This window comes from Topomyia yanbarensis, chromosome 3, assembly GCF_030247195.1.
Source record: "Topomyia yanbarensis strain Yona2022 chromosome 3, ASM3024719v1, whole genome shotgun sequence".
Taxonomy (NCBI): Eukaryota; Metazoa; Arthropoda; class Insecta; order Diptera; family Culicidae; genus Topomyia; species Topomyia yanbarensis.
Genome location: NC_080672.1, coordinates 319,149,463 through 319,177,408, shown reverse-complemented (window position 1 = coordinate 319,177,408; position 27,946 = coordinate 319,149,463). Strand labels below are relative to the sequence as shown.

The window sequence follows — 27,946 nt, the reverse complement described above, 5'->3', positions numbered from 1 at the left end:
ATAGATTAGCGCCGGCTCTAATCTATTCCGACAATACGTTAGTGTCGGTTTCTGAAGAGGCGAAGCCGAAACGCAACAAAGTATGAAATAAGGATTTGTGCCCTCCTGTACAAAGACTGGTTTTTACCAACAAATTTTCACCCTAGTGAGAAATTTTGGTTTTTACCAAATTTTCCTCCTTAGGGTGAAATATAGCATAGTGCTTTCGCATAGGCCTGCTAAGCCAAGACAAGTTTCGGCTTCACTTGTGTCTCATCGGCATAAACAGAACTTCTGCTCGAACGGGACATCACGTTTGATCAGTCGTTTGATTGAAACACATAGTGTGTTTTAGTTTTAAGGGATTTGCGTCAAGCCGGCGCTAATCTATTCCGACAATACGTTAGTGTCGGTTTCTGAAGAGGCGAAGCCGAAACGCAACAAAGTATGAAGATATAATTACTAATTTAATTGATTCAATTCGCTAACGGAACATCTTAATATATATTTACCTCGATCGATGATGTTTCCGAAAGATTTCTTATTATTTCGACCGGTTTATCACAAGATTTTACCGCTCGAGCTGACAACTGCGTCCTATATGCATCAGTTTGCACCTGAAGAGCATTTGTGGCGTTGGCAACAGAACCTCAGTGACGTCGGATAGTACACCTAAAAGCGATGTCGCATAGCCACAGTGGTCAGTGTACGGTTGACTAATGTGGCTACGCCACATCGCTTTCTGGTGCACTGTCCGACTTCGCTGCCGCTCAGTCGGCTTTAAACTAGCTATAGCCCCTATGTTTGAGTAAACCGGGCAAACAAGAGGATCGCAGGTTTGCTTATAACTCCGGCGACGGGTGGATCAACGCCTCGTCCATCGAAACCTCAGCGGCTTTGCGCCGCTTCGGATCCTTGGCCTCGGATATGCGGCCAAGCCGCATCACACTAGCTCCGCTATATAAGCTCACTTGTTATTGTTTAGTTTATCAAATTTTGGTTAAAGATTTCACATTTCCCGCTCGGATTTGGTTTATTTAGGTTAAAATACATCCTTTTGGCAAAAAAACCGCATTAAAGTCGGACTTCTATCACTAAAGTCACTAAACTAGACAATTACCGATTTTATATTATGCTTGAGTGAATGTGGTATTCGGGTTAATGACATTCGGGCGAGTGGTCCATTCGGGCTGATGGCATTCGGGTAAATGATCCATTCGGGTTAATGATATTCGGGTAAATGGTTCATTCTGGTAAATGGTTTTCGGGCGAACGTCATTCGGGTAAATGACTTTCGGGCGATAGAACCGTGATAGAACCGCACCGTAACGTGTGCTCTGTCAACGAAGTATTTTGCTATTGGAACATGATCCGATTCGCTTCCTGTCTACCACATTCAACGCAGTGATTGCGAATATCGATTACAACGTGTTATCTACAACTTCAAGAGCCGGTTATTGAGGAGTTTGACAATAGTTACTTCTCAGTCTAAGTGCTTCATTTAGACCATATTACGCCAGATGAGACAGATAAAACAATAGAAGTCTTGAAAAAGGTCGGTGATCTGTGCTAACTTGTACGTTGCCATGGTCCGCAATTTGAGTTAATAGGGATTTGTCGTAACAATTAACATTAGTCCAAAGTCGGCCATATTTCTCAAAATCTGTACTAAAAGTCGCTAACACGCAAACTCATGCAGTCGCAATCGGACAGGCATTTATTCCAATTAGTTACCCGGTTGCTTTCTCTATATTATTTCTGAATGCAAAAACAACCAACATTGACATTTAAAATTTGATTTTCGCTCTTTGTTTTTCTCTCCATCTCTAGTTCTAGCGTTATAACATTTCATTTTTTTATTACCTAACAGTAGCACTTGTATATGTGTTGCTTATTGACTTGGGTTCATGTTATAAATTAATTTGCTTGAAAAGGGGTAAAATATATTCATGTGTAAATGTACGTAGTAAACTTGCGTGTTGCCATATTGTGGAGTCTATCACTAATACGTTTTATTTCGGTATTTTTCGGTTACTAGGGTAAATTGTTGTCGAAACATCTCGCTGAAATATGACGACACATTGTTGATTTAAAATACCAAAATTGTAACTGTTTTTAGTTGGATTGATTATTTATTTGTTTATGGGTGTGTTGGTAAATTTTGAACAGAAGAAAATAGGCCGAAATATTTTCTCGAATACACATTCATCTATCACAGAATCTGTATACAACAAACGGAAGCTCATTCACTATATTAGATGAGTAATTTTGATTACGACCTCTCGCGTGTAAAAGACATTGTATATGATACTATGAAAAATTGCATCCAAAAGGGGTTACATTATTGAACAAAGGCACGATTCTACTTAGTCTCCTGTAGGTTACACCAGTCGAATGTTATAGTATGTATCAGATGTTCTAGTGCTATGCGATTCGATTCTTATTTATTGGTTGTAAGAATACAATTATAGGCTGCGAATGTTTACAGTTTCAGTAAATGCTGAAAAATTAGTTTTTTTATTTATTTATTTCAACAACAAAAATAGACTGCCACATTATTCACTAAAGTTAGCTCAGCACCTTTTGCTGAATGACTCTATCTGAATGACCAAGAGAATAACGCGAATATCAAAATAATAACAAGAAAATAAAATTAAAAACATATGCTGCTCGCAATTTTCCCCACTATCGTATCGTAAAGTAGTTGTATAGCATTTTAAATTAGATCATTCTCTTTTTACACTAAACGAGAAAACTATAAGAATGGTAATATTTCCTCGCGATTTCTTTTTTCACAAATTTGCGCTCACATTCAAACTGGATCCAGCTTGCCCTCGATCGTGTTGGTCGGTGGAACCCATAGCTCGGTCCTGTGCGTCAAACACATCGCACAAGGCGAGCTTAGATCTTCACCAGTTCGACGTAATTCGCCGGCAGCATACCGGTGATGCCTGTTCGCTCAACTCGTCCCGTCATCCAGCCGGAATCGATAGAGTTCACCTCGATGATCAGATCACCCTCTGTGAAACCAACCTCGTCGCTGTCCTGCGCTTCGTAGTCGTACAGGGCTCTGTACACGCGCTAAGAATAGAGCAAATGAAAGAAAATCATTAGTGAATATGAATTAGTTTCAGAAAGAGCTTGCTGTTTTTTCCTTCCTTTCTTTCTTCGGGTTATTGGTAAGCATATACGTCGCAACTTCATGTCAAACATTGTCAAATCGCCGACAAAACAAATTGGAATGTCGGAAAAGAAAAAAAAGTACCACCTTCACCGGAACTAAACGTAAACTATACGCCCAACAAACAAAGCCTTGCCAACGCAAGACTGATAGCGACCTAATTTACGTGACACTAACTGGCAGCAATGGGATACGCTGCATTTCCGGACTGTAGTATAAAACCAAAACTGCTTCAAATTGACACGTTTAGTAGCTTTACAAACAAATAGAACAACCATGTGGCCATTGCTCTTACTGTTTTCCTTGTCAAACGAGTTTGTGAATGGACTAGTCGAAAACACTCCGAGGTCCATTCTGTGCAGTAAGAATGTGTAATTTTTTTCCTGAAATTTTAGTAACGTTAATTTATTTCAGGAACGTGTAACCAAGATGAAGTAATCAGTGAAGTAGTGCCATGTTGCGAACCCACGTGCGAAAACGACTGCTCTTTGGCAGATTGTCCCAAGCAAGTGATACACATGCAAACATGTATCTGTCGACCGGGATATGTGCGGCATCATGGAAACTGTATTCCAAGTTCAGCCTGCCCGCCGATCGAACCACATGCATGTAAGATATCGATAAGTTCACAGGAAGTGAATGATAAAATGTAACTTCTCTCGATTACAGTGTCTTGCTCAGTACACGAAGAACTGCTACCCACTCCGCCATGTTGTGAAGCAACATGCTCAAACAACTGCACCAACCTCATCTGCCGCACTGCGCTGATCCACAGACCAACGTGCGTTTGTCAACGGGGTTATGTACGGCACGAAGGTCGTTGCATAAAGCCGGATCAATGCCCAACATGCGGTCCATATGCACGGTACAGTCATTGCACACCGTGCTGTGAGTCAACCTGCAGCATGGACTGCTCACAAATACTCTGCTTGACGCCGTGTTCCGGTAAGCCTAGATGCCTCTGTCAGCCCGGCTACTTGAAACATAACGGGGCATGCATCAGGAAAGAAATGTGCCCACAGGATAGTGAAAGTGTTGAATCAAAAGAACGGCCAAACAGCGGAGAAGTTGAAAGTTCCTATCATCCTGGTGAAGATATGCCATACCACGTGTTTACCAACAATAACCAAATATACTAGTGCAATAAGTAATTTTAATGTATTATTACCACTTTTCCCATCGGTTTGGAAATCGGCGTTGACGTTGGAGCACCAAATTGCTGAGGCGGTTGAATGTATTGAGACTGCGGTTGTTGTTGTTGTTGCTGCTGCTGAAGTTGCGATTGTCTTATATTGTTTTGTTGCAGCTGTTGTTGTTGTTGCTGTTGGTACAATTGTTGTTGTTGCTGTTGGTGATGCTGGAGAGCAGCTTGCTGCTGGTGGTAGATGGCATTGTGCTGTTGCTGTTGTTGTGTTTCCGTCGCAACTGAGCCGTAATAGCCATTCACCGGATCGATATCGTTAACGGAACCGATTCGTCGATTGTTGTTTGCGTTCACTGGAAGTACAAAGGCGGACCATAGTCATTGTAAATATATTGAATATTATGCTGTTTATATAAGCTTTGAATAAGTTAGAAAGTAGGTTATATGTAAGCTTTCCAATTGGAATCAAAGATTCCAATTATATTTACAGTTTACAATTGAGCGACCGAAAATAAAAGTCGCAGGGACCGAATGTAAAAATCGGATATAAATTTCAAGTGCAAAAATCGGACATTTTTAAGTATAAGAATCGCTTATAAAGTTCTCCCCCGAAAAAGTTGGCAAGAATGAACCTCCAGTATAAAATCCGGTTAAAAATAAATGAATCTTTCGCAGGAAAATTTAAATGTCGTTAAATTTGAGAATAAAAGTCGGTTAAAGAAAAATAATTTGTAACAACTGAGTATATTTTTCCCAGTTTTTATGCTGAATGTTTTTTAAACAACTCTTACATTGACGAGTCCAATCCGATTTTTACGCTTGAAATTTATATCCAATTTTTACATTCTAACATACTTGAAGCGGGTTTCATGAAGTATATTCTGTTCTCGCGACTTTAGTTTTTGGTCGCTCAATTGAAATCGCGATTCTGCAATTAAAAAAAATGTTTTACTGTATAGTACCTTAAGGGGAAGTTGATCTAGCTTTTATCCGAAAGCCGAAACCGTACCTGATTTTTTGTACTGTGACCCAACTCGAACCCTACTTTTTTGTAAATTTACCCGTACCCGTCTCGTACCTGAATTTAGAAAAAGCCAAAACCGCACCCTTGCCCACACTTTAAAAACCACCAAACCCGAACTTACCCACATTTTAAAAAAAAATAAATCCCCTTACCAAACCGAACCCAATTTTCAATAAATAAATATAATATAAATAAAAATTGGGTAGGAGTAGCTTAGAGTGTATTATTATTATGTTTACACTGTATTTTTAGCACTGTCAGTTTTTCGAAAATTGGAAAAAATGCGTCACTCAACAAACAACGTCGCGCTTTGATTTTGCCCAAGTACCTGGAAAATTCTCAACTCTCTCATCGCGACATCGGAAAACAACTCGGAAACGCGCAGTCAACCGTGAGTCGTATGATTAAACGTTACTACCAATCTCTGAGCATCGAACGGAAGGAGAAATGCGGTCAGAATGGATGTTCAATTAGTGATCAGGATCACAAGCGTGTAGTGAAAGCGTTTAAACGAAATCCCTATGTTTCGGTCAGGGATGTGGCCAAAAAGTTGAATCTGTTCAAGTCTTTCCTTCAGAAAGCCAAGAATCGGGAGGGATTGTATACGTACAAAGTGCAGAAGGCTCCAAATCGTGATGAATGGCAAAATACGGTGGAAAAGTCACGGGCCCGAAAACTGTACTTCCAGATGCTGACGAAACGTCATTGTCTCATTGTCATTGTCCGCCAATAATGGATGATAAGACTTATGTCAAGGCGGACTTCCGGCAGCTTCTGGGGCGACTGTTCTTCACCGCCCAGCATAATTTTCATGTCCTGGAAGATGTAACGAAGCAGAAACTTTCAAATTTTGCCAATGCCGGCAAGCGATCTGCTCATGTGGAAACGGAGTGCGCCGTTCGTGACTACCGGGACTGCAAATGGAGAGATCTACCTCATGGAGTGTCTACAGTAGCGTCGATCCCTGTCAGGTACGCGGGTGGAAGTCCAATCACTTCGACGTCGAAGCTTTCACCGCGGCCCTGGGACTGGAGGCCAACACCGACAGTCTAAGCGGGAATGCGCTGGTAGCCGTTCTATCACGCGCGTGCGACGCCACTATGCCGAGGAAAACCCTGCCAAGAAACGGGAGACGCCCGGTATACTGGTGGAGTGCCGAGATTGCAGCTCTACGATCAGCCTGCCTCAGAGCTAGACGTAGGATGCAAAGAGCCCGCACCGAGGATGCAAGAGAGAACCGCCGTGAAGTGTTTCGAGCTGCGAAATTGGCCCTTAACAAGGTCATTAAAAGCAGCAAGAGAGCGTGTTTCGACAACCTGTGTGAGAGTGCCAACGCGAATCCGTGGGGTGACGCCTACAGAATCGTGATGGCCAAGACCAAAGGGGGCTCTCCACCCACCGAACGGTCTCCGGACCGTTTGACGACGATTATCGAAATGCTCTTCCCGTCTCGAGTCACAAGCCCCTGGCTACCTGCACCATGAGACACTGTGGGCGCGGCCGAAATGGTGGCTCCGGTGACGAATGAAGAACTACTCGCAGTGGCTAATTCTCTAGCAATGCATACAGCTCCAGGTCCAGATGGAGTTCCAAACAGCGCTCGCAAGGCAGCGATCATAGCGAACCCGAACATGTTTAGGCTAGGTATGCAGAGATGCCTTGACGAGTGCCGCTTCCCCGATAGATGGAAAAGGCAGAAATTGGTGCTCTTACCGAAGCCCGGGAAACCGCCAGGCGACCCATCGGCGTACAGACCAATCTGTATGCTCGACAAGACTGGCAAATCAACAGGCTAACTCTGTACTCAGAAGGTACGGACGGCCTGTCAAGTAAATTGTTTGGTTTTCGAAAGGGTAAGTCCACGGTGGACGCTATCAACTCAGTGATAAAGACTGCCGAGATAGCGATCCAACGGAAAAGGCGAGGCATTCGATACTGTGCGTTAGTGGCACTGGACGTGAATAACGCATTCAACAGCGCAAGCTGGGATGCCATCGCGCTCTCGTTACACCGGCTTAGCCTACCGGTGGGTCTGTACCGGATCCTGGAAGTTACATCCAACCGCGTACTTCTATACGAGACGGATGCCGGTCAGAAAAGGGTTCCTATTACCGCCGGAGTCCCGCAGGGCTCGATCCTAGGCCCGCTATTATGGAACCTCATGTATGACGGGGTTCTGAGACTGAAGTTCCTTGCTGGGGTCAAGAACGTCGGCTTTGCCGACGACGTAACCTTGGAAGTCTATGGGGAGTCAATCCCTGAGGTAGAGCTACCCGCAGAACACGCCATCAACACGGTGGAGGAATGGATGAGCGCGAGAGGCCTGGAGCTCGCTCAGCATCAGACAAAGGTAGTTATCGTCAACAACCGCAAGTCGGCACAACATGCAGTTATCCATGTGGGAGAAGTCGTGATCACCTCACAGCGGAGTCTGAAGTCTCTCGAAGTCATCATAGACGACCTTCGGCAGCCATGTCGACTATACGTGCAAGAGAGCTTCGACTGCTGTTGCGGCATTATCGAGGATGATGTCAGTAGACGTAGGCTACTGGCGCGTTTCCGTACCTATCCTCAGGTACGGCGGCCCGTCATGGTCAAGAGCACTGAGGGTAACCAGTTACCTGCAGAAACTGGAGAGCACCTACCGCGTGATGTGCCTCAGAGTGATATCTGCTTACCGCACGGTATCACACGATGCATCCTGCGTGATAGCGAGCATGATACAAGTCGGGCTGGTCATCCGGGAAGATGAGGAGTACTTTGAGCTACGTGGCAATAGAGGAGCCCGCGAGCGCACCAGGGTGGCTTCGGTCGCTAGATGGCAGCGGAGTGGGATAACTCCTCGAAAGGTAGGTTGACCCACCGGCTGATACCTAACATATCGAGCTGTGTGGGTAGACCCCATGGGGAAGTTTACTGCCATCTGACACAATTCCTGTCAGGCCATGGCTGCTTCCGACAGTACTTCCGCATGTTCGGGCACGCGGAGGTCCCCGTCTGCCCTGACTGCCCAGGTGTCGACGAAACTGCCGAGCACATACTGTTCGTATGTCCTCGCTTCGACGTCGGAAGGAGAGCAATGCTTGACATCTGTGGCTGGGACACAACCCCTGATACTTTTATTCAGCGGATGTGTCAAGCGGTGGAGAAGTGGAACGCAGTCTCGACTGCAACCACTCGGTATATTTCACCCTTACTGAGACTTGTTTTAGTAAATGCATATGTTACGAACAGTCAGAGTAACTGTGACAGCACAGATATGCTTCAGAGCCTGTGTGCACATGAAAGTATTTCAAGAGTGCCTCTAAAGCAGCAGTGGGTGTTTTCGTGAACGCACCAGTCATCGCCATCAAGACTATCCGCTGACGATAGTTTAACTCTGATTAGATTGCCGTGACTTTTCCCTTCTGCCACCACACAAGGCATTGGTCGAATAATTGTTGTATAGATCAACTGAATGTATTTGGGTTTAAGTCCCCAAGATTTGCCGAAAGTCCGTCTACATTTCTTGATTCTGAAATCGGTGCGAGCTGACCAATTTATTTTTTAGACAAGAATTACCCCAATGAACTGAAACGGACTAGATCCGATTGTAATGTTTCGTTGCGTGAAAGCACCATTGAAGTTTTATTTGGATTAACTGATAGTCCAGCATGAAGAAACCATTTCATTACTCAATAACACATAAAGTTTGCTTCATCAAACCAAAAAGTGTGTTAATGCAATTACCGGCGATCATTATATGATAATAATCGGCGAAACCATATATAGGAAACCCAAGCTCAGTTTCCTCAACAAGCTGTCAGTGACAAGGTACCATAAAAGTTGTGATAGCACACCACCTTGAGGACATCCGCAGACAGTCAGTTTCCTTATCTCTACTTGTCTTAACGATGAGCACAGATGTCGGTTGTTAAGCATTGCGTGTATCCTGTCCCTGATATATGAAGGTACTCCATGACTTCGTGCTGCTTCTAAAATGGATTCGAAGGATACCCTTAATATCAAGAAAAACTCCTAAGCTTGATTTCGTTTGCGAAAAACCTGTTCAATGTTATAGATCCCATTGTGCAACAGGGTGGTAGTAGACTTTCCCCGCTTATATGCATGTTGCATTGCATGCAGCGGGTGCTCGCCCGCGCTAACATCACGAATGTAGAGGTCGATTAATTTTAGAAGGTCAGGCTGATCGGTCTAAAGCTTTTTGCTTCCTCATAAGTAACGCGGCCACATCTGGGAATGAATTTTACAATTAATTCACGCTACGCTAATGGAATGTCTCCTGTTGTAAGACTACAAGTAAGAACTTCTTTCAAAATATGCTTGGAGTGTTCATATCCTTTTTGACGCAGAACTGGAATGATTACATCTTTTCCCGGAGATGTATACGGAGCGAAATTACGAATCCCCCATTTGATTGATTCGGTTGTCACAATTTTCGAAAGTTGCATATTAAGTATGTTGCATTGCAACATATTAATATACTAGTCTCGTTGAGACACATTTGTGCAGAGGTACCACTTCGCTCAGAGAATCGAAGGGCATTTCTGTATGGTTTGCGAGCTAACTTAAATGCCTCCGACCCGTGCCTGCGTCTGCGATTCCAGGCTCTTCTGAATAACTTTTTAAGTCGAACAAGTTTGGTGTTCCATCAAGGGGTTCCTCTGGCACGTATAAGTCGGAGTGGTCAAGCCATGTTCGAGCCAGTGGCGTAGTAAGAAAATTTTTCGCGGGGGGTGAATATGTATGGGTCATTCCACACGAAGTGATCGAAATAAGATACAAACTTAAAATCGACCTCCACGGATTCGAACCAAATTTGCTGGAATTGTTCATCTAGGGCCAATATATAAAAACCCAAATTTTTGTGTCAATGGAACCACCCCCGGGTCACGGAAGTACCCCCCGTTTTGACAAATTGTCAAAACCCTTGATTTTCTTTTGATCATATCTCCGGTTCTATTGGCTCTAGAATCAAACCGCTAGATGGCTATTGAAGAAAATTATTCATGGAGTCTAGAGAAAATATTAATTTTTGGCGGAAGTGCTGCTAATTATACGATTTTTTCAGTAAAATATTAAAAATTAATTTTTCTCTCAATACATATATTTTATTTTTGAAAATTCTAATGCCATCGTATTCCTCAGACATTTTTACATAAGAAACACTTCTAATCTCAATATAATTTAAGTGCATCTTGAAATACACCGTTTTGAAGGGAAAAACTCGCATTTTCTCATATAAAAAATCCGTTTTTATTGGCTGAAATTGAGAAAATCTTCAAACGGTTATAAAAATCGACCCTGATCTGTCAACCAAAAACGTTGTTTTTCATCATTTCTCGTCTATTTCACGAACAATCATGTTTGAACTCGTAATACTCAAAGTGCTTTTTAGTGTTGTGCGCTTGCGATTTTATATGGGAAATTGCGATTTTACCCTTCAAAACGGTGTATCTCAGGATCCGCTCAAATTATATTGAGATTATAAGTGTTTCTTATATAAAAATGCCTGAGGAACACGATGGCATTAGAATTTTCCAAATTAAAATATATGTATTGAGAGAAAATTTTTGTTTTAACATTTAACTCAAAAAATCGCATAGTTGGCAGCACTGCCGTCAAAAATTAATATTTTTTCTTGACTCCTTGAATAATTTTCTTCAAAAGCCGTCTTGCGGTTTGATTCTAGAGTAAATAGAACCAGAGATATGATCAAAAGAAAATCAAGGGTTTTGGCAATTTGTCAAAACAGGGGGTGGTCCCACGACCCGAGGGGTGGTTCCATTGACACCAAATATTGAGTTTTTAAATATTGGCTCCTTGATGAACAATTCCTCCAGATTTGGTTCAAATCCGTGAAGGTCGATTACACGTGCCTTGATCACTTCGCGTGAAATGACCCGTATATTTTGTTTATATATGCAGGAAAATAATGTACAAAAACCAACAATTCAGAGAACGGGTTTGGACAGCCACCCGAGACGCTAAAACAACTACTCTTGCACAGAACCTGATACCTCCCCGGCACTACCTTACGGCATTACTTCAAGAATCCAATCCAACTACTTAGTAGTTAGTTCTTTTAGTAGCGTTACAGCACCCATCCTCGACACACTACCAGTTTTCGACCATCCACACAACGTGGCCATTTCTCTATGGAAGTATGAAAGCTACCTGTGGATCAAGAATTAGTGTTCTTCCTCTAAGAGGACAATCTAGGTGACAAGCTTTGTCTAGATTGTCTAATTTACTGAAACCTTCGGCTCCCTTGTGCCACTCCTTTGTTGAGCTCCCGACTCGATCACGAACTAGTCTAGTCTAGTCCGCAACGATGACCCCGGCATACTCCGACGGAATTCCCCGCTGAGAGAAGTTCTCCCGAAACCGAGCCGACCAGTCAGGTGCCAAGGTTGGTTCGGCGATTCCGGTGAAGCAGGGCGTCGGGTTCGCTGGTGCCCCGAGCGCCACACCACAGGTCGGAACCCCATATCACAGTATCGAAGACGAAATACTAGATAGCAGACGTCTCGTACTGTTTATCTGGCCTCCGACGTTTGGCATGATCCTCGCTATTGCGTTCGTTGCCTTTGCCGACTTTTTGCACTTCTTCTAGTATCTCACCCATGAACGTTAGTGACCCGTTGTCCGCGAAACCCACGATTTTCACTTTCTTGGACAACCGCAGTGTCAAGACCCTATCGTACATCCCGTTCCAAAGAATTGGACCGAGAATGGAGTCACGAGGAACGCCCATTGAACTCGCATTGACTTCTGCCCTTCGTTCATATCATACAGCAGCACTCTACTCTGAAAGTAGCTCTTTAGGCTTCCCAAGTGACAATGTTGAACGGATTCTTCACATCTATCGTAACGTAACTAGAGCCCAGTATCGACAGTCCGCGTTCATTAGCCTGTTAACTCTTTGCGACGCGAATTTTGTTCATTTTAATACTGTTATTTTTAGCATTAAATAGGTTTTCGGGGTCACTGATTCTGATTATGACGTCTAAAATGTAAAAAATATAAAATTCAAAATGGCGGATACAATACGACTGTGCGACCTAAAAAAAACCCCGTGAAACTAGTTTTATACTGACTGTGACAAAATTTGTCAAATTCAAAAAAAATGGTTGCCATTTTATAGGCGTCATTTTGAATTTTCGAATTCTAACATCAGAATCGTAATCAGCGACCTCAAAAGCACTCATAAATCGTAATGTTCAAAAGCCACATAATCTATTTTCATGCTAGTTAAAAAGTTATCTTGGTCTTTCAGTATCATTTATAGACCAACAAAATAATAAACTCCATTTTTGCATATTTTGATAATTTATTTTCGAAAAAACTGACCTACGGAAAACTATTATTTAGTTCAATGCTTGAGATATTTGCAAAAAAAAAAATTTAGAGCTCTAGGACTTTTAGTTCAGACACAGCCGAATTCAGTGTAAAAAAACGAGATTTTCGAGTTTTTATAGTCTATAACTAATAAGTAATTAACAAATTCACATACTATTTTGTGCTAGTTGTACTCCTTACATCCCTACGAGTTGATTAAAAGAAAGAATTCGATTTTATATGTCAATGCTAACTAGAAATCCAATAAAAACCTGGGAGAAGTAGGTGGGACTATACGTCCTACTGCGACCAAAAGGGTTAAGGATAATTATTTCCAGGAGTTTTCCGAGTGAGGCCAGCAAACATAGGCGTATACGAGGCTGGATCGTCCGGTTTCTTTTCTAGCTTTGGCAGCAACAGCAGTTTCTGTACCTTCCACATTTCGGGGAAAAAGCCATCATCTAAACACTTCTGCTGCAGCATCCTGAACATATCCGGATATGCCAGGATCGCAGCTTTCAGCGTCACGTTTGGTATTCCTGCCGCTTTCTTTGATTTTAGTCGCATCGACGCATCTTTTAGCCCGTCGTTAGTCACTTGTCACTCGTCTGTGTTTGCTCCTTCTTCTTAGCCGTACGGTTCTTGTGACTAGCTAGTTTGATCGTGCTTCGGGAAGAGATCTTCAACGATTATCATTAGCGTCGACGGGCCATCATCTTCGCCATCACGACTCGGTACGCGTAACCCAGGGATTGGGGGCTACTTCTCAGCACAGCTCCTTGTGGCAAACTGGCTTGCTAAGCCTGATCTCCCGTTTACAAGCGGCCCCAGTTTCGCGAAACGTCGCCTTGTGCTCCTCTCTCCCTCACCGATCTCGTTCTCTGAACCCGCCTTCTGGTTCTGAGACAAGCAGCGTGTAGCGTACTAAGCAATTCATTTAACCAGTAAGTTGGGCGCCGCATCAACGTTCTCGATCCCGCTATCCGGCCGAAGTGCCCCAACAATGAGGTCTTTGTTGAAGGCTTTCGTCTTCTATTTTAGCTTGCTGGTCGTCTTCTCCGTGCCGTACCAATTAGCCGAGGTGTGTCGCCAATATTCACTACAAGGAAATATTCTCAGAAGATAACTTTTACAAACAAAACATACAGAATTCCATTTAAAATATTAAGCACATTTTAGTTGAACACATTAAATTTCTTAAAATTTCATTAAAATATTGGGTGTATCCCCCTCCACTACTACGCCACTGGCATTTGTCATGGACATGTAAGAATATTCGTCGGTCCTATTTTACCTGTTTATTTGGCAGTGCTTTACATTCGAAGAGGCACAGTAATTTATTTTACAGATAAAAACATGTAAAACTCTATCATCATACCATAAAATTCGATGTGATGTTTTTTTGCTCCATGTAATACTGGAAGATTTTCAAGAACTCTAACTCAAATTTATCAATCTCTTGTTGAGCACCGACGATTTAGTACATGCTGTAAAAAATGTTTGTTTCGTATGACGAACACCGTTAAGAAACAGTTCGTTAGTTTCGTCTACTATATGCAAATCCATGTGACTTACTCGTGCAAACCAACCGAACAAACGAGAGCTGTGTTCCACATTACATCATCTCGCATCTTGTGTCGAGACGAAATAGCAAGATATCTAGTACAATATGATACAGAAAAAAATAATCATAAAACCATAAAAGTGTACAAACATCAGGGTGGGAATTTGCAATGCCTTTTCTAGGTATCCGTTTAAATTATTCCGTCAGTGACTATACATTTTGTAAAGTTTTGTTTTACGGGGCGGCGGCAATAGACGAGACTGTTCATTCAAGTTCATTGGCATGAAGAAGGTACGGCAAGACTATTGAAGTGTATGTACTTTCATTCATACACCCCTCGCATGTGCATATTTGATGTTTATTTGCATATTTTCACGAAGGAAATTCAAAACGCTCAGGTAGAAACACCGACAGGTCGTACTGCACCTGAAAGTCATTGAAGCCGGTCGTTTCAATAGGACTTCAATGTCTAGTACAATATGTGTGTTAGCTAGCGTTTTTTTTTTGGGAAAACCCAAACACTTTATTCGGGTTGAGCGTGAGAAATTTTGTTCCTATGATTAACCACGTAACCACTTAAAAGAAGAGACGTTATTTTTGTCTCAGAAGATATTGTCTGGAACGGTAGCGCATGACTTCAGTCAGACTGCATGAGAATATGTACTTTTAGTATACGACCACTCGTCAGTATTGTCTTTGACGATTTTCTCTCTAACAAGAGTATTTCAGTATCGGTTGATAGAATCATTTCGTTTTCATTGAGATTACACATGGTAAGTTAGTTTGCTATATGCTTTCCTGGTAAATAAATTTACACCGCGAATTGGAAAGAGGTACAACAATTATATTGATAAATATCAAAAGAATCATAACCAAATAATTATGTCACGCGAAAATCTACTCACAATGCATTTACTATAGATTGGTTGTTATCGATACGAACAAAACCAACGTTGTACGCACTTTCTCAGATTGTACATTGTACAGAATGTTCGGTTTGTTTGTTTGTTACCATCAATTTAATTGACGTGTGAGTATTAATTAGTCGGTGTTAAGTCAGACCGGACTAAGTGACATTGTATTAACTTCAAGAAAAGCGAGTTTAAAGTTTGAATCGCCACATCCTTTACATTGTAATTCAAAATTTATTTTTGCCATAACTCATGCTAATTTTAACATTTTACAATTCTGGCAAAAGTCAAATGTTGCTGAATAAATTTTTTATCCAGTGCTATCATTATCTCACTTTTTGAGATTTTGCGACTTAGTCCGGTCTGACTTAACACCGACCAATTTCGACATGTTGAATATTTTGACATATTGAATATCCTACTGGTATTTACCCGTTTGACTTTTGAATTTCAAGGATACACTTCGTTTTTGCGGGAATTTGGAGGCAAAAAACAGAGTCCGAATTTAATGGAAGCGCAGTAATGTCAAAAGGCGAGATCTCAGTGTTTGCGAAATAAACGTTATGAGTTTTTTTTCCTTAAACCAATTATATTATCAAATTTAAGAAATTCAAGCAGAATGCAAAAAATTCTGTAAAAAGGTTGTGGAAGAATTCTATGCGCTGGCGTAAAGAAATAAATCATTAATTTATGAGCATCATGCACAGAGTTGGAGTAGTTGTGCTACTAGGTTAAAACCCTCTAAAGGATAAAAAACAAAATTCTGAAAATTATTATTAAGCGTCCTCCCTGGTATAGCACATATGGGTTGCACAGACTCGCAAACAGATTAGATAAAGAAGAGGCGAATGATCTTAAGGTTAAAACTGCTATAATCTAAATTTAAAAAAAGGATCAATTATAACGAATAGTATTGTAAACCTCATCCGAGAAAAATCGATCCAAACATGAATTACAAAGATTGCTTTGCTTTAAATAGTATGAATTCGTTTTTGCCATGATTTATTTAAAGGGATCGTCTGATGTAAAGTGCTCAAACTGAAAGTTATTTTGATTTACGACTTTGAAGACAAGGCAACAACCTTGGGTAATATAAAGCTTTATTTATACATTCATTATGCACGAAAAAAAGTATTTTTCAGTCACGCAGCGCCATAGATACGAGTGTTTTAAGAGTAGATGTCCAATCATTTCCATGTCGCACAGTGGCACCTGTTCATACAATATTGTGACAAAATTATAAAAACTGAAAGGGGTTGCCCTATGGGGTTGCACGAACTGTAGACGTAGGACTATACTACTTAATGTAAAATGTTTATTTTCTTAGTACATTTAGAGTAATAATAAACCAAATATATTTCTTATGTATAGTTTAAGCACAAACAAACAACATCGAATGTTACATATTGAACGAAACCTTCTTGGTTATCAGGTCATTTTAGTTGTAGTAGGTGATCGAATCCGATTAAACTTATTTGAGAAGATCTGAAGAGCACAAGATCTGCTTTTAAAAATTGTGAAAACTTTTCGATTGTGTGTGGTAAAAAACTCGGGCCGGCGAAGAAAAATCAAATTTTAGACAATATAATCACATTTCATGTATAGACCAAGCTTTCTAGTTATATTTTGCCATTATTGTAACTTTCCTAAAGTACGCGTACAGTGGTCTTATTCCTATATCGAAACTATAAATATACAAGAATCGAAAATAATTTTATATATGAACTTAGATGCGTTTTTGCAACGATTTTTCAAGTGGCAGTGTATTCATCCATAAATAGGCTTTGTAGTATGTACCTATTAGCAGAATCAAAATAGGATAGGCTGAGTGGAAATGAATCACGTGAATCAATGAATTGATCGAACGTAAATAATAAACTTTCGTTGCGCTTTCCATCGATCCGCGTAAATTTGTTGCAAAGAAAGTTTTCGTCTTTGCGCAACGAAAACACAGATTGCTATCATGCAGGTTACGGATTTAGACTGCCCAGAAAAATAATGAATTTTTGAAAACTTAATCGGCCCACCCCTGAGTCGATTACTAGTCCCACCAGGAGTACTTGTTCCAAATTTGAAGCGAATCGGACAAGTCTAATTTGTATGGGATTTTTCGACAATTTACATGAAGAAAACCCACTATCTCGCATTTTTACCACTAGATGGCACTGTATGCATCGTATTATCACTGTAAGTGAAAATAAGAAAGATAATTTAATTCTCTACAACTTTGTCGAAGACTGCTTGTCAATCCGGCTTTGTTAAAAGAAGTTATTAAGCTTTTAACGAAGTGATCTCTGAGTCAGTTTTCCATGGGGCCTAGCAGTGCATGGTTATGTATCAGTACTTGATTCCCACGTACTATAAATTTTTGTGAAATAACCGTTAGATTTAGCTCAATAGTATGTTCAGAAGAATTGTAGTAAGTAATACGAGTCATGTTAGGGTTGAATAAATTTAATTTCCAACTGTGACTACATAGAGGGCGCCAGCACTAACTTTTCATAGAAGGGAGATAGAATATCGAAATGTTCAGAAGAATTATTGAAAAATGCCTGCTATACAACTTTGTAGAAGACACCTAATATCTATCTCTTTCCGTTGAAAAGTTAGTGTTGGCGCCCTCTATGCGGTAAAATGTGGAACAAAAACTTTCTAACCAAAACATGACTCGTATTATTTACTACAACTCTTCTGAACATACCATTGAGGTAAATCTAACAGTTATTTCATCTCTGTGAAAATTTCATCAAAATGCCAAATCTGTGAAAATTTCATCAAAATGCCAAAAATCTGCCATCTGTGATCAAAAATTGTGAAAAAAATCTGTGACATTACAGAAAAATCTGTTAATATGGTAACCCTGCTAACAAATTAGATATACCTAGCATTCGCCTCAAACGTTGAACCCAAGCGCACAAAGCAAAATGAGTCAACGCTGATGATGGGTAGAGCGAAGAGACAACTAGTGTTACGACACTATGTTAATCGTGTTCGCAAATGGAGCTCGAATGTATAAGCTATTTTGTGTTTGAACGGACATGCTCAGTCGCGTGTTGGACGGCACTGGGTAGCGTACCTCCACAGCCAGTGTAACGGACTTTTAGCTCAGCTACATTTGCTGTGAAAACACACAGCGCAGTGATCTGCTTCGTTGTGAAAACACACAGCGCAGTGATCTGCTTCGTTGTGAAAACACACAGCGCAGTGATCTGCTTCGCCTGCCGTTCAACAGGCAACTGAGCTTGTTCTGCGAAATCCGTTCTTTAAATAATTGATGGTGACGTCACTCATAGAAGCGTAGCGCGCTATGTACATAAATGTGTCGTGCCGGACATGGGAAGCGCTATCTTTTGTGTGTAAATGCGCGATATGTTGACTAGGTTGTACATTATTTAAATTTTTAATGCAATGATAAAATCTTTGGGTTTACCTATTGGAATCTATTCTTAAAAGTATTTCGGGTCGATATGTGCAAAAAATTTGATAATTTATCGTGAGATGGCTGAATTATATTCGTTTAAAATTGGACCACTTTTCGTTACATACATTTTTTGTAAAATTTGCAAAGTGCACCCCCATATCGAAAACAAAAACGTAGTCCTGCGTCAAAATTGGTCTATGGAGCTAAAATTGGCGGACTCAAATGACAACAGTTAAAGGGTCCTAAATAAAGACAAAAAATTGGGGTTTTAACTAATTTGGGGTCGTGAATCCATTCCTGCTATGGGACACCATCTCAAAAATTGGAAGACGTATAAAGATAAATTATTGATATGACCAGTGCGGAAAAATGTCAATTTCACACGAAAATTTTCTTTTCAAGTGTAACTGCGAGTCATTCACTGTAAGCATACCACCACTATATCAGTTGACTTCTGCTGTCGTTTTCGTTTGAGCCACTCAGAGTTCACTGTCAATTAAATAACAGCTTTTGGTCATTTGACGTTTTTGCCTGTTTAGTTTCTATTGAAAAACACCTAAATGAATATGAATATGCATGATCCGGATTCCTTTATGCAAAAACGTGAATTTTCATGATCTTAAGGCATTGATCGCAAAAATACTCCATTGGCGATTTCGAAGCATCTCTGGTGGTGCGCATACCGTACTATCTGAGACATAAAAGAAATTATACACTCCATCATAGACAATCATCCTAACGCTAATGGTGAAACATCAAGAACGCGCCAGAGAATCTTGATTGACACCCTTCGACAAAATTTTGACCGTACCAACCAGTAACGCGGGTGAGGTCGTGTAAACTGTCGAATACGAATTGCCAATTACCATAGCTTAATTTAACACCTGTAATAAATTATTCAAAACTACTCTTGCCGGAAAGATTTTCGATAAAAAATTAGAAATTTTGATTAGGTAAGGCGGACAAGTTTATCTGAAACTGTCATCATTAAGCTTTTTGTTTATCCGTGAGTTAGCCCCCGATTTACCTTACATCCCAGTTTCTTTAATTGGGATGTAAGATAAACTAAAAAATTTCTCTGAAAATTACAAATTCGACGAACAATAATAGTAAATATAAATGCAAATTCCATTGGCCAGTAATTCATTTTGCCATTGGCAGATATATCTGAACGCGTATGGTGCTACTTCAGGTTCGAGCGATTCTATTATTCTTAGTTGAGTCATGGATCCAGCTCGGGTACTTAAAATTAAAAATCTTCGATATCTTTGGTGATTTGCTGTATTAACAAGTCGGGTTCGGATCGAGTTTCTCAAATTATAAATTTTCTGGTTCGGGTTATCAAATTTTGAAACTCTTGGATTCGGGTCGGGTTCGGGTTTTACAAAGTTTTCATTCTCAGGTTCGGGTCGGGTTTGGGTTTGTCAATTTTAAAATGTTCGGGCTCATGTCGGGTTCGGGTTTTTCAATTATTATAATTTTGGGCTCGGGTCGGGTTCAGGCTTTTCAATTTTCAAGCTCTCGGGTTTGGGTTCGAAAAAATTGAAACCCGACCATCTCTAGCGGTAAGGGGGGTTACAAGGATCCAAAAGAGTGAAATAGTGTTATACGTTGCGCTTGTCGCAAGCAGCGGCCCCTCGCAAGCTAACCAATTATCCATTCGCATACCTGGTTTACTCGATATGTTCGGGTTTAATTCCTTCTTTCAAACATGAGTAGTTCATTGAATCTTTATGCCAAATAACTCTTGCACGCAAGCTTGTGATCTTTTCGTCTGCCCGGATTATTTAAACATTGGCGTTGATTCCTTCTTTCGAGCGTTCCTTGAATATATATTAAAATCGAAGTGAATGCACATTTTGATGAATGGTATGGTTGGCTTTTAGAGCATTTATCCTTCTTTTGCATTGAAAATGTTTCGTACTTCGACGTACCACCCGATTGCTTGGTTTACTAAAAAATATGATACTAAATGCATTCGAAAGTATTTTCATACCTTATGCCAAATGGTACATATACCACGGATTAACAGACATAATACTCGGAAAAAAATTCTTTGCTAACGTTAGCAGTCATATATATTAGCTATTAGCCGGAACTGTGATTGCATTTGCGGTTATGGTACCACTGATATATGCGCAAGTATGCGAGGGATAGACCACTAGTGAAAAATTTTTCTTGAGCGTGGGGGTTAACTTATTTGTAAATGAGTGGCTGGGTCCGTGTATATAAGGCGGACCTGTTTTGGCCAAACTGGCGAATCGAAATTTTTAAGGAATTTCATGATAGTGCTATGTCTGTTAGTCTGTGCTTGTACTACACGACTGTTATGGCGAATGGTCAACTACCATGTATAGTCTGATGTCAGACGATGTTATGCCAAAAGACTTTATGCCGAACTGGCTAGTCTTGCACAAAAGTTGCACTGTTAGTGCTGATTATTTGTAATTTGAATACATTTTATAAAACAAATACCCTTTTTTTAAACATGAGTTGTTCTTTTGAGTTTAATTTTTGAATACAGTGAAGACGAGGAATTCCACGAAGATCCGTCCGAAAATCATTAAAATCGTGACCGATCATCTTAGATTCCGATGAAACTTTGCACGTTTCACCGTCATGGAAGACTAAATATTTTCCACAGGTAATAAGATTATTTTGACTCAAGAGCAACTTTTCAAAAGGGCGTAAACGTTTCTACATGTATGAATTTCAAAATTTTTTCGTTCGATTACTATATTTTATACAGCAAAATTATCTAAGAACGAGTTACAGGGAATGAATACTTCTGTCTGAAAAAATATACACTGAAAAAAATGTTGTGTCATTTTTCAAAAAAACAAAAATTTATGATAAAAATTTAAATTGCGAAAAAACCCATTTTTTAAAATTTTATATATTTTGTTACCAAAAACCTAAAGAGAAAAGAAACATTTTGAATGTGATTGCATGATGGAGAAAAAATCGGTAAAAATTTTTTTCTTACAATAACTTCGTACATGTTTTTAAATTTCATACTAATTGACATAAAAAATTTTAATTTTATTACAGAATATAATTTTAAGCACCATATAAAATCAAAATGCATTTAGTAAAAATATTCCAAAATGCGATAGATTTCGAGATATTTGAAATTTTGTTCCTTCAAAAACAATTAATTCGTATAATTATGCTCTTTTTAAAAGTTATTCACGTTACCCCATCATAAAATGTCAAAAATTTAATGTTTCTCGTTTTAAAAACGTAAAAGCAACTTTTTAGTGTATTTGGATCATGGAGAAGCTTTCAATAAAAAATTTTCCTAACAACAACTTTTAACATATTTTTATAATTCTTACTATTTGCAGTCAAAAATACAATTTTCATACAATTTTGATTATGATTCTAAACGCCATTTTAAATCGAAATGCTCTTAACAAAAATTTTCTAAAATGTAGTATTTCTCGAGATATTTTAACTTTTGTTTTAACAACACAATTATTATGTGTTAACAACACAATTATTTGTTTTGATGGAGAAATGCGAATAACTTATGAAAGGTCGTAATAAAACAAAATAATTGTGTTGTTAAAACAAAAGTTAAAATATCTCGAGAACTGCTACATTTTAGAAAATTTTTGTTAAGAGCATTTCGATTTAGAATGGCGTTTAGAATCATATTCAAAAAGAAAATTGTATTTTTGACTGCAAATAATAAGAATTATAAAAATATGTCAAAAGTTGTTTTTAGGAAAACTTTTTTATTGAAAGCTTCTCCATGATCCAAATAAACTAAAAAAGTTGCTTTTACGTCTTTAAAACGATTAACATTAAATTTTTCACATTTTATGATAGGGTAACGCGAATAACTTTTAAAAAGAGCCTAATAACACAAATTGTTTTGAAGGAGAAAAATTTCAAATATCTCGAAAACTATCACATTTTGGAAGATTTTTGTTAAATGCATTTTGATTTTAAATGGTGCTTAGAATTATATTCTGTAATAAAATTACAATTTTGTATTTCAATTAGTATGAAATTTAAAAACATGTACGAAGTTATTGTTAGAAAAACTTTTTTACCGATTTTTTCTCCATCATGCAATCACATTCAAAATGTTTATTTTCTCTTTAGGTTTTCGGTAACAAAATATAAAAAATTTAAAAAAATGGTTTTTTTCGCCATTTAAATTTTTATCATAAATTTTTGTTTTTTTTTTGAAAAATAACACAACATTTTTTTTCAGTGTATATCTTTGACAGACAGAAGTATTCATTTCCTGTAACTTGTTCTCAGAGAGTTTTGCTGTATAAAATACAGTAATTGAACAAAAAAATTTGAAATTCATACACGTAGAAACGTTTACGCCCTTTTTGAAAAATTGCTCTTGTATCAAAATATTCCAATTGCCAGAGAATATCATGGAGATTCATAGAGTGAACACACTTGCAAAGTTTCGTTCGAATCGACGATGGTCATATTTTGCGGTCGGCCGGTTTCTCATGGAATCCCTCACCCGTTTTTATCAGCTCCTTGGTGAATTTTAGGCTGATTAAACGAAGACATTGACAAAATCGGAACATACATTTTTCTTTCTTTTTAAGAAACCAAAGCTCTTAAAACATTCTTCTTTAGTTCTTAGATATAACCTCATAAGCTTAAGGGGTCTGACAGCGAAAAAAAAATTTTTTTTTTGCATATTTCGGATCTCTAAGATAAGAAAACTATGCTCAAGAAAGAATTTACCCGAATTCAACTTGGTTCATTTGCTAGAGCCCATCAAACTACCAACTATCAATTTTCATATGAAGCTGATTAAATCGGGTCAAAAAGCTGATAAAGTCGGGGGTAGATAAATCGAGTGCTGATAAAATCGGGTCTTCACTGTATTTGTTTTGATACACTTTTGAAGTTAAACAATGTTTAGTTTCAGATTTTAGAGATATTGACTCGGATCAAGGTATCTTATTTGTTCATATGACTGCAAAATGATTAAAAAGGCATATTCAAAGAACTGCTCATGTTTGAAAAAAGGAATCACTCCCTATGTTCGAGTAAACCGGTTATACGAGTGGATAACAGGTTTACTTGCGAGGGGCCGATGTTTTCGAAGGTACATCCTCAGCAGCTTTACACCGCATCAGTTCCTTGAATTGGGTAATGCGCAAAACTTTGGCTTGACCTCAAAAAATGAATAAAAACATTAACTTTGCAGGAGAATGGGACCTTCTGGAGAATGCCTTTCTAGGAAATATTATTCTGGGGAATGGTACATTCTGGGGGATTGATTTCTGGGCAATGGCCTTCTGGGAAATGGCTTTCTGGGAAACGGTTTTCTGCGGAATGTAAAACAATCGAAAATAACGACCCACCAATAACTGATGCGTTTTGATTCCAGAAACAAACTTTCAGTACGAACAGTGAAATAACGATTGCACCTAGTACCTCCAAACAAACAACCAATAAAAAAAAATGTTGAAGACGGATATCAATAGCAATCAGTAAAAACAAGAAACAAAAAAGTGGGTCCTCGTGAACAACAAGGCAACAGTAACGATGATGACATAAACGTGCACGATAACGCGAGAAAAAGCAAACCGATTGAACCTCAAGCCGCTGTGGGCATAAGGAAAAAGCAGCGGCAATTGTATCCTACAAAAAACGTTCAATTCAAACTTGAGGAGAGTTAAACACTAATCTGAGACGCTCCCGAGCAAAGTCAAACATCAAAATTACAGCAAGCAGACATCATATTTTGATACCAGCCATCAAATTGAAATCTTATTATGATATCGGTTGAAGCTTTTTCAGATATGACATCAAATTTTGATCTCATTTTGATGTGCTTTGCGTTCTTTAGAAAAAATTATTTCAATTTCAATTTATTTGGCATACATCGAATTGATTATTTATTTTGTTATCAATGAAATATCGCAATATCTCAATAAGTTTTAAATTTGCTTTCACTGATATCATAAATAGTTTTGTGTTTGGTGTCGTAGGACAATTTTTCTGCTTTCGATTTTGATCTTTTAACCGTTAAAACAACCAAAACGGTATCACCAAAGCAATCATTACCTACTACATCACAACATCAAGTTTAGTTCTCAATTTGATATCAGACTCTGCTCGGATAGGGTCAGCTTTAAATCGTTGATAATCGATGTGTACGAGAGATTTTTTTTTCTATGTTCAAACATTTATTCGACATTGAACTTTCCGGAAGCTTTATTGCGCCGAAGCAAAAAAATGTTCTGAACAATTTTAGATAGTTGTGATGATCGGTGAGCATGAAATAGAATCAATAACACACTTACAATCGCTAAATCTAAAATGGCAAACACGAAAAACTAGCAATGCTGTGCGTGAAAGTGCCGACATACTATATTCAACATTTAACACTAAATACAACAGAGATTGGTTGATTTTTATCGAACATACACATCAAGCTGCTCGCACCAAAAATTAAATAGAAACATAATTATGCGAAAAAACGTAAAATTTCAAACTACTCACAGTTTCCGGAGCTGAAGATCAGTGTCGCACTCTGCCGGTTCGGTTGCGGAATGTTCCTCGGACCGTCGGTCAAGGGATCGTAATCGGCAATCTTTCCAATGTTGCCGCCATTGTTCACAACATTACCGTTATTGTACTGATATTGCTGTTGTTGTTGCTGCTGTTGTGCGTACTGTTGCTGATGTCCATTGTAGCGTTGATGTTGTTGTTGTTGTGGTTGCTGGGAATGAGTATAGCCACCATCACCTTGCTGGTGGTGTTGTGTGTGATGATGTTGCTGGTGTTGTTGTTGCTGCTGCATGTGGTGATAATTATGAGTAGCACCATTGCTTCGTTCATTGCCGCCACCGCCACCCCCGCCAACACCCGCCTGCTGACTGTGGTGATAGTGACTGTTGTAGTTATTGTTATTGTTCACCATGGTGGCGTTCGGATTTGGTCTAGCGTAGTTATCGTACTGGTCGTAGTATTTTTGATTATTTCCCATAACTCCCGAGGGAGCTTGGGAGCTTTGCAACACGGTTTGACGTACCACATCGTTGGTATGTGTGCTACTATTGCTGCTGCTATTACTATTGTGATGGTAATGGTTCGGCTGCTGCTGGGGAGGAGCCTGTTGGTAAGCCTGTGCCGGTGTCGAAACGCCACCGTATGCCACTTTGCTGTAATTATTGTTCGCTTGGTACGCTTGTGATGATTGGTAGTTGTTCTGGCTCTGATTTAGATTGCTCAGATTGTGCTTGGTAAGCGTCGAGGTCGGTGTGATTTGTGCTTGCTGGGAAACAGCAGCAGTCGGATTGGCGGAGGCTGTTGCGCTATGACCCACAGAGGACAACGAAGACGATGATCCGGTCATGCCGGTTTGTGACAGTGAATGTGATGCTGGTGCCACAACCGGCGGTGGAGGAGGTGGTTGGTAATGGGGCAGTGATTCGGCGGCCAATTGCTCGGAAAAGTATTCCGATTCCAGCTCGTTGTTGTCTGTTTGGTGCACGGATCGGGGAAGGTGTGTAGATCCGCCACAAGGTGGGGTGATGATGATTCGGAAGGGTTGATGGTTGGTGGCGAGATGGCGCGTGTTTATATGATGATGCAATTCGTTAATGATTGACGAATAACGACAACGTGATGACAATTTATGAAAAGAAGCAAAGAAAAGCATATTGTAATAGATGTTAGAAATACATCAATATTTAGGGACGTACTGGAAAATACCAAAGGAACATTAGCAAACTATTACATGTAAAGAAAAATAACCATCGATAAAAAATAATGTACAATCGAATTCGAGGGATAACAAGCAAATAAACTATACTATACAATTTATACAATGTCTGGCTAAACACTCTTCCACGACCGTGTAGTCGAATTCGAAAGCTGTCTCATCTATCATCGCGTGCTGGGAAAGTAGACTAGACTACATCGGAAATGAAATCAGAAATGACAGAAATAAGGAAATCGAAAATTTGTCATCAATTTGCTACTTGAAATTCTTTTCACACCACTACTCTTTGCGATGCAGACCAGCGCCGATGGGTTCAATACTCTTCAGGGAACCAGAAAGTGTCCCAAAAAAGCCCATAATTGTTGCCAGTTACTCGAGTCGAATTTCTGCCAACGAACAAAAAAGTCTTTCGGTGGCGAACCGTAAAAGGCCCAAAAAGGTAAATTCAGTTTCCGATATACAAGTACCCTTGATTAGAGAATGGAAAGTGAAACGGTGCAATTATTTTCGTAGTGCAATATTTGATAGCGCAACCGTCAACAACGGTTTGCAGTCAGGGGCATTCAGCGACATTACAATACAAGCCAACCGCGATGTTTTTCTGGTATATTTACTCTTTCCTATTGTTATGGGTCTACAGGCCGAAACATTACTTTTGAACCGATACGGGCATTAGCCTTGCCAGTCTGCAGGAAATATGCCTTACTTGCGAAACGCGCGCGATGGCCAACCGACAGACAACAAACCGTGAACCATCTGGTCGTAGGTTGCTTATATAATGTAAGCGCCAGCTAGTAACGACATAACGAAGCCGATGGCCTATTGTTGGCAGTTCGGCGCAAAAAGGGTTTCTTTCGTTGGACCCATGAAATTTCGCGTGAGAAAACAATCGAAACTGGTACACACGCTCCATATTAAATTGCATCCAGTTGAACAAGTGTCTGTTTTGTTACACTCTAATATTTTCGATTTCTGGGCAGTTGGAAGGTTCGTTGGTAGTTTTTTTTTTCTAAGGTTCTAATTGTTGACATACTAATATTAGGCCTACGAGCATGATTAAGCGGAAAAGGGAATGTGAACCATCTCAGTCATATTAGAGACGTTGAGTGAATCTATGACAAACTGTCTGGGCAGGAACATAGTTTAGAACGAATCTGCAAGAAAATACAATAAAGAATTTATCAAGGTACTAAAATATATTCCAATTAACAATATTTCTTGAGTATTGAGGGCAGAGAAACAAATTTATGGTCAATAGCAAGTTTACTGGGGCCCTATTCTCACAGTCACGTCACCTAGTGACGTCACGTGACAGTGAAAAAACGCACTTAAGTGCCTGAACTCATACAAAGTGACAATTGTCACGCGAAATAACGATTCCAAGAGTCACTTTTGGTGACGCTAGGCACCGTGACTCGCAAAAAAGTGACGAAAGGGTCACCTCCTAGAATGTTGGTGACTAGAACAACAAAGCGCGTTTCATTTTTGGCAATATTGTGGGACTATCGAAAATGTTTCATATGGGAAAAATGGATTGTACGAAACTTACCTGGGTTCAATTCCGAACCCCGCACATAGGGTTGGAGATTTTTCTAAAGAAATTTATCTAACCCGACAAAGAGGCGAATGATCCTAAGGTTAAAACCTCTATAATCAAAACA

The 27,946-nt window shown here is 39.6% G+C and overlaps 1 protein-coding gene across 3 annotated transcripts in view; it reads right to left on the bottom strand.

The window, feature by feature from the left end:
• Positions 1-1,759: 1,759 nt before the first annotated feature.
• The window catches only part of LOC131691940 (LIM and SH3 domain protein Lasp), a 174,398-nt gene continuing 148,211 nt past the window's right edge, over positions 1,760-27,946 (bottom strand). For 2 of the 3 annotated variants that reach the window (XM_058978717.1, XM_058978719.1), the window contains 3 exons: positions 25,061-26,041; positions 4,329-4,657; positions 1,760-3,060 (listed from right to left, as the gene is read on the bottom strand). In XM_058978717.1, the coding sequence (XP_058834700.1) occupies positions 2,881-3,060; positions 4,329-4,657; positions 25,061-26,041 (1,490 nt within the window). In that variant the 3' untranslated portion in view covers positions 1,760-2,880. The remainder of the gene's footprint in view (positions 3,061-4,328; positions 4,658-25,060; positions 26,042-27,946) is intronic. The other variant, XM_058978720.1, reaches the window with a different exon arrangement.